At 35.8% G+C, this 8534-nt stretch overlaps 1 protein-coding gene across 1 annotated transcript; it reads right to left on the reverse strand.

The window, feature by feature from the left end:
• Positions 1 to 5717: 5717 nt before the first annotated feature.
• On the reverse strand, positions 5718 to 7578 carry LOC130808436 (uncharacterized mitochondrial protein AtMg00810-like). Its single transcript, XM_057673914.1, has 3 exons — positions 7288 to 7578; positions 6063 to 6124; positions 5718 to 5955 (listed from the first exon to the last, which is right to left on the reverse strand). Exons 1-3 carry the CDS (start codon positions 7576 to 7578, stop codon positions 5718 to 5720), a joined length of 591 nt encoding a protein of 196 aa, XP_057529897.1.
• Between the last annotated feature and the right edge of the window lie 956 nt (positions 7579 to 8534).

Below are 8534 nucleotides of genomic sequence, written 5' to 3' on the forward strand. Positions count from 1 at the left end.
TCATTACTAAGAATCCTAAACAATGGGAACAATTGCTACCACATGCTGAATTTGTTTATAATCGCGTTCCTAGCAAGACCACAGGGTTTTCTCCTTTCTTTGTGGTTTATGGCCTTAACCCATTAACCCCTATAGACCTTACGCCTTTTTCTACACCATTGAAGTTCAGTCACGATCCCGAGTCGAGAGCTAATGAAATTCAAAAGGTGCATAAGCAAGTTGTGGAAAGGATTGAGAAAATGAATGAGAAGGTTAAGGAAAGAGTGAATCAAAAGAGAAAAGAGGTGATTTTCAAAGAAGGTGACTTAGTATGGATTTACTTGAGAAAGATAGGTTTCCCATCCAAAGAAAATCAAAGTTAAGTGCTAGAATTGATGGACCTTTTGAAATTTTGGAGAAATTAAATGACAATACTTACAAACTAGAGCTACCTAGTAGCTATGATGTGTCCTCTACTTTTAATGTTGCAGATTTAATTTCATTCCATGAGGAGGATATGTTACCAAGCTTGAGGTCAGGCTTCTCCAAAGAAGGGAGGATGATGTAGGATCACCTACATCTAGTTCTCATGAGCTAACCCGGATCAATACCATGATTCATCATATGGAAGATGCTCAAATTCAAGGTTCAAATGTCAAGTCTTTTAATTTTGTAATCATGAACTAAATCTTCTTCTTTAATTTTTATTTTGTATTTTGATTTTTATAATGAAACAAAGTCTTAGAGATGATTAAGCCAGGTTTAGAATCAAGCTTAATCATGTCTCATGTTTAGTTAGTCGAGTTGTAATTTTTATTTTATCGAGTCTAATATTTATTTTGCTCATGGGACGTCCTTTACAAAATTAAAACGCATGGATCAAAACAACCAATCAGATTCTCCAAATTGAGCCGTTGCATTCTTCAAAACCAGCTGATTTACAGCAGCCATATGTTTTGAATATTGAGTGGGATTTTTATGATAATATCTCTTACAACTCAGCCACAAATAATCCCGAGAAGATAGAAGAGATGATTTGCAAATCCCAAAGAAAAAACTAGCTGTTAGAGACAACAAAAGTAGTTGTTAGAAACAACAAAAAAAAAACAAATCAGCAAAAATCTCTTTTTTCTTTTACTAGGTGTTGCATTTTATTGCCATTTTGGTTGTACTTTCATTATCAAATTTTGTACTCATTGCTGAATGCTTTAGTATAAATAGGATGTATGAACTCTTGTAATAGACAACCTGATGTTTCACATTCTGAATACAAAACAACCTTTGAGCAAATTCCTTTGTTCTCTCTTTGCAATTTACTTTAACTTGGATTGGTTTTTAGTAAGTTGAAGTTCCTATGCTTTTCATACTTTTGGCTTAAAGTTTGAATGTGTTCTTAGGAGCCCTTGGTTTTAATTTGTGGTGAATCTGTATCAAATTAATCCTTGGATCAGCCCTTTTCAAGTTGTTCAATTCAACATATCTTTTCTTAGTTCTTCTTATTACAAAACCCACAAAATCACAAAAAAAAAAAAAAAAAAAAAAAAAACATTTTACAATACAACCTAAACTTTCAGCCTTAATTGCTGAATTTCGAAACCTCAAAACATACGTGTGCATATAGTTTGGTCCTTGTTCAAAACATAGCCAACCTATATCAGGAATGGATCGCAATATTTATATATTCAATTTAGTAATTTATGTTTTGACAGAATTATTGTAAATTTATTTAGACTTGTAATTATTGAATATCATAATTAATAACCTTTTATCCAAAATGTTAAAATCACAAATTTAATTTTAATTTAAAAATTCAATTATCTTACATTATTATTATATTTTTATTATATAAAAGAGAATTCCAATATTCACCATAGAAAGGAAGAAGTAATACCAAAAGCCATAAAAAAATAGTAACACGTAAAAGTGAGTGTCATGAAGAAAAGACTGATTTACACTACAATTTAATGATTATGGATGACAATGGGTCGGACTCGGCTTGGATTATACATACTTTGACTTTGCTTCAGATTTTAGTCGAACTTTTTTTTTTCAGTCCACCTCCACTCGGAGTCAAATTATGCATACTCCAAGTTTGCGTCGACTCGGACTCTTGGACCTCCAACGGAGTCGAATTATTATCAAACTTTATCGTTGTGATATTGTACTAATGATTTAAAGCATACGAAGTTAGCAAAATATATTTTTGATCTCGAAAGGGTTGACTGAAAATCCGTGTCAACGTAGCCGTTCCGAGTCAATTCGGTCCGGTTTTTAACACCATGGTTGAAAATGCAAATTTTGTGCTTGCCATTTTGATTCTCAACTAGGCTTTGAATTTCACAAAATTTAATACCTCCAATTTTTTCAAAAGACCAACAATCATTTATGTTTGACTCAAAAGCCTTTCCTTTTGTAACTACTAATATGAAGAGGAAAAGCTTTTGTTTTGGTCATGATGACATTTATAATATAGAGCTGTCCAGACTTCTTATTAATCTCAATACAAACATCAAGATGAATACTCATTAATTTCCAGATTCTGTTGTAGTTAGTTGTATGTGTGCTAGTCACGTGCATTTTTAGAAGGTTGTGTAATATTGAAATTTAATCAATAATCATAGAAAATCGTCTATGCTTTCTTTCTCTTCTTTCTCTTATTTTAATTTTCTCTTCTCTCTTACATTTTCTATTCTCCGACATTACTGATATTTTGAGTAAATATCTTCGATTATAAATTAATTTCTCAAGCTCAAACAACCACATAATTGGAATCAAAGCTATAGTTGCCCACTCTATTCTTGCATTTTCAAGTTTGCTAATGATGCTGGCAACTAAGCTGTCACTTCCATCTGCAAATGCTTTGAATAATATTAGGATTTGAATAGAGGAGCTTGGAGGCATTTGGAAAAGAAGAATTGAATTCTATAAGCAAGAGTTTTCAGGTATATCATATTATTTTTAATTTTAAAATTTTAAATTATATTTTGAACTAATACTATTAAATATATTTTAAATTTAAAAAACAATGGTCTTAAAATCCTTCTAATACTTTCTTAGTCTACAAAGAATGGGAGAGAAAAGTTAAAGTTAAGTATATGGACATCATTTTATTTACAGGAAAACTTATGAGAAAAAGAATGGTTACAAATCGGGTTGGGTCGAAAATTCTATTTGGAAAAAATGGCTCTCATGCTAGAATTTTGATGTGGGTAGGGAGATGATCAAGAGAATAATTGAGTTTATTTGTGGTTTTAATTTCACTATTCTTCCATTCATCCATAGCTATCTTAATATACAAGAATTGTTTCCTAGAAAAGAATATACAGAATATTCTAATTCCTAAATATACACCAAAAAATATATGGAAAATAATATGTTGCTTAAACTAACACATTGAATATTCTAACACTCCCCCTCAAGTTGGGTCATAGGGTCACCAACACCCAACTTGCGTAGAAAACTTTCAAAGAACTGGGCTGCTACTGCTTTAGTGAGGATATCTGCCAACTGATCTTCTGAGCGAACATAGGGCAATCTGATAATCTCATCTTCCAACTTTTCTTTTATGAAATGTCTGTCAACCTCGACATGCTTCGTGCGATCATGTTGTACTGGATTCTCTGAAATGTTGATGGCCGCCTGATTATCACAATATAGCACGCAGCTCTTCATTGGCATAAAATCAAGTTCAGTAAGAAGTTTCCTCAACATAAGACTTCAGTAACTCCTTTGGAAACTCCCCGAAATTCAGCTTCAGCACTCGATAGGGCAACGACCTTTTGTTTCTTACTCCTCCATGTCACAAGATTTCCACCTACTAAAGTGAAATAACCTGATGTCGATTTCCTATCATCTCTATCACCTGCCCAATCTGCATCAGTATAGGCAACTAAGTCAATGTGACCATTCTTCCGATATAGAACCCCTCTTCCTGGAGTGCCTTTCAAATATCTCAAGATTCTAATAACCGCCTCCATATGCTGTATCTGAGGTCGATGCATAAATCGACTTACAACTCTAACTGCATAAGCAATGTCAGGCCTTGTATGAGCTAGGTATATCAACTTCCCACCAGTTTCTGGTACTGCGCACAGTTTGTTGGTTCCCCATCTTCAAGAATTTGTAACCCATGGTTGATCATTATCGGTGTCTCAATGGGCTTGCAATCTAACATACCGGCTTCAGCTAGTAGATCCAGCACATACTTCCTTTGAGAAATAAAGATGCCCCTGTTAGACCTTAGGACTTCAATCCCCAAAAAATACTTGAGCCTTCCTAGATCTTTCATTTCGAATTCCTGGAACAACTTGTCTTTTAGGGCTTTTATCTCTTCTCTGTCGTCCCCTGTAATGATCATGTCATCTACATAGATGATAAGGCAAGTTATCTTACTTCCGTTCTTCTTCAGAAAGAGTGTATGATCGGAATTACTCTGTCGATACCCAAACTTCTTCATTGCTGAAGTGAATCTGCCAAACCAAGCTCGGGGCGATTGTTTTAACCCATATAAAGCTTTTCGTAATCTGCACCCTTCATTTCTCCCAAAATCTCCTGAGAAACCTGGAGGAGCCTGCATATAAACTTCTTCTTTTAGTTCTCCATGAAGGAAGGCATTTTTGACATCGAATTGATGAAGAGGCCAATCAAGATTTGCTGCTATGGAGAATAGAACCCTTATAGTATCCAACTTAGCAACTGGAGAGAATGTCTCTGAATAATCAACTCCATAGGTCTGTGTATACCCTTTTGCCACAAGTCTGGCTTTGTACCGTTCGATGGATCCATCTGCTTTATACTTTACTGTATACACCCATTTACATCCTACTATTTTTTTTCCTTTGGTAAGATGCATTTCTCCCGCGTTTTATTTTTTCGTAGAGCTTCAATCTCTTCTTCCATAGCCTTCCTCCATCTATCATCTTGCACAGCTTTATCAACATTCTGTGGGAGTTCGGTAGCATAGAGAGCGACATTGAATGCTAAAGCACTCTGTGACATGTTTCCCTCCACGGTTGGCTCAATCGGATATCTCGATCTTTTGGCCTCATAATCTGGATCATACCTTTTAGGAGGTATTCCTCGAGTTGAGCGAGGTGCAAGTGTGTACCCCTGAGGTTCACCTGTTTGCTCTTTTCCTGTCTCCATAGTTTCACTAGTAATATCAACAATATCAGCATTACTAATAGCATCTTGTTCAAGTAAAGAACTAACCTGATGTTCAGACATAACTGGATGTGGTATGGGGTGCACAACTTGGGGAGACAGTTCGGTAGCATTGCCTAATTGCTCTTGTGGGTCTGGGTTTAGCATCCATGGACTGGCTAACCATCTGAGATCGTCACTTTGCATCTCCCCCTGACATCGAGGATGGGTGTAGTAGTACTCGGATTCAGAGAAATCACAATCCATCGTAGTGTACATGCGTCGATCAGTGGGATCATAACATCTATACCCCTTCTGGTTTCTTCCATAGCCCAAAAAAACACACTTAATAGCCCTTGGTTCCAGTTTACTTCGTACCCGTTTTGGACAATGAACATAGACAGTGCACCCGAAGATTCGGGGGGTTAAGGAATGTGAGGAAGGTATGGGTAGGTGTGTTTGAAGGGTTTCTAAAGGTGTTTTATAGTTTAGGGTTTTTGTGGGAAGACGATTAGTGAGGTAGGTGGCGGTGGAAATAGCGTCAGGCCAATGGGTGGAAGGAACATGAGATTCAAGCATTATGGCACGGGTTATCTCTAGTAAGGTTCTGTTTTTCCGTTCAGCGACACCATTTTGTTGGGTGTATCTGGACACGAAGTTTGGTGAATAATGCCTTTACTAGTAAAGAATTGGTGCATCTCAGTGTTAACATATTCACGGCCATTATCAGTTCTCAAGATACGGATTGGGGTTTGGAATTGGGTGCAAATCATGTGATAAAAATCGACAAACACTTTAAATACCTCAGATTTGTGTTTAAGAAAATAAATCCAGCTTATTCAAGTACAATCATCAATAAATACAATATAATAAACACAATATTCTAACAGGAGAAGAGAAGAGGGGGCTGAGGTCACCCATACTAGTGGTTCTATTTTAACATTAGACGTTTGCATACTGTTGGCGATAACGTAAAAAAGTCCTCTTCATACGAGTTATTTATCTGTACCATCAAGTGCAGATTAGAGATGGTTTGCAATGATAAAACCAAGCAGAGGCATATTTATGTTGGGGCATCCTCGGGCACGTGCTCCGGGGATAATTTTTTAAAAAAATTAAGAGTTTCGAAAGGTAGGAAAACTGGAAATAGGGAAAAAAGACGCCGCATATTTTGTAAATCAGAATGCTAATTTCTATCTCTTCTCCCTTCTCTCTCCTAAAAAATAAAACCCTAAAATATTACCCAGCCACCGCCGCCCCTTCATTTAAATCGCCCGACCTTAGCCATTGCCGTTGCTTGCGGTCAACCTATTGCCGCTCCTTTCCCTTAAATATTATCATCCATTCTTGCTTTTGGTGTTTAATTTCTAGATGGGGTTATTACTTTTGTCTTTTGATGATAGGAAGACTATTCTTTCTTCTTAAAGGTTAGTTCTTTTTTGGGTCTTTGGTTTTTGTTTGTTTTGTTATGAGTTTGTATGTTTTGGTGTTTTTGATTGAATTTTTTGTGGGATTCGAATTATTGATGCCCATTATAAAAAAGCTTCTCGTTTTTTAATTATTTGTATTTATATAGGTTTGAATTGTGCTTTGTTATGTATTTTAAGGTTATTGAAGTATAATTAAAGATGGAATGACGTGATCTTTGTAGTCTATGAGAAAATATACTTCTTTCTAATAGAAAAAATGGATCTTGCTTGCTATTACATATGATTGATTTTTGCATAATTTGTAAACTCAATAATGCTTTGTGTTGATAGTACAAATAATGCAAGTTAAAGATACAAAGAAGGTAGGAAGAAGATTGATTATTGCATTTAAAAGATATACATGCATCATATTTATAGAGAATATATGACAGAAACTAAAAGAATACAATCAGAAAGTTTGTTGTAACAAACTGTAACTAACTAATTGTGACAAACTACAAATGATGACAACTTCTTGAATATGGCACGTGTATTTAGAGGAGTCTTGGATAATTCACACATGTTGCTGTTATAAAGGACACGTGTTGCTCCTGGATGCTATCTCATGTGTTTTTATAACACTTGCTGCTTTGCTACTTCACATATCTGCTGCTATGTACTCAAACCACAATTTGCTGCTCATCGTCTACTGTATATACTCAATCCTTACCCCCCCCCCCCCCCCCCCCCCGACTACCCAACTATTTGTTGCTGCAGCAACCATTGCTCTGTATTTAGCTTCAGAGCTGGATCTAGAGACAGTGCCTTGTTTTTTGGATTTCCATGAAATAGAGGACTTTCCTAAGAGTAAGACATAACAAGTTACTGATCTCCTAGAGTTTAAGCAGGAGCCCCAACCACTGTCTGAGAATGCTTGCAATGTGAGTTCGTCAGTGGCATTGAGGATTTTTCCTTGTCCACATGTTGAATGCACATAGTTCAGGGTATGTTTTAAAGCATTCCAATGAGAGTCTCTCGGTTGTTCCATGTATTGACTCAGAGTTTGAACAGTGTAGGACAAATCTGGTCTAGTGTTTGTGATGAAGTTTAATTTCCCTATAATGCTTCTATAGAGTGTTGGATCTTCTAAGAGAGTGCCTTGTTGGTCTGAAAGTTTTAAATTTGTTGGCAGAGGGTGACCACTCTTTTGAACTGTTTAATGCCACATTCTTCCAGTATTTTCTTAGTGAACTTGTTTTGGTGTAGGACAAGACCTTTTTCATTGTTGGTTACCTCAAAGCCCAAGAAATAGTGAAGATGACCCAAGTCTTTGATACCGAAGAAAGAATCTAGATGTTTTTTAATTATGTGGATTTCTTAGTTGTTGTTTCTAGTGATTATGACATCATCCACATAAATGGCAAGGAAGGTCATGGTATGTCCTTCCTTTTTTATGAACAAGGAATAATCATTTTTTGACTGTGAGTAATCTTGATGCAAGAGTTCTTGAGTTAATTTGGCAAGCAATTGCCTTAAAGCTTGTTTTAAGCCATATAGGGATTTTGTTAATCTACATACTTTATTAGTAGGATATGGGCATCTAGGTGGGGGTTGCATATACACTTCCTCTTTTAGGTCCCCATGCAAAAATACATTATTGACATCAAGCTGGTATATATTCCATTTTTTGCTTACTACAATAGCAATTAGACAACTTATTGTGGTCATCTTTATAACTGGAGAGAATGTTTTTTCATAATCTACTCCATAGTTTTGGTTGTACCCCTTGGCTACTAACCTAGCCTTGTACCTTTCAAGACTTTCATCTGCTTTAAGTTTAGTCTTAAAAACCCATTTAGACCCTATGGTTTTTTTCCCTTTTGGTAAAGGTACAAGTTCCCAAGTTTTGTTTTTCTTTAGGGCTTGGATTTCTATATCCATGGCTTCCTTCCATTTAGGACTTGTGATTGCTTGTTTGTAACTCTTGGCATGAATTTGTGTCTT

The sequence above is a fragment of the Amaranthus tricolor genome, chromosome 3 (assembly GCF_026212465.1).
Source record: "Amaranthus tricolor cultivar Red isolate AtriRed21 chromosome 3, ASM2621246v1, whole genome shotgun sequence".
Lineage (NCBI taxonomy): Eukaryota > Viridiplantae > Streptophyta > Magnoliopsida > Caryophyllales > Amaranthaceae > Amaranthus > Amaranthus tricolor.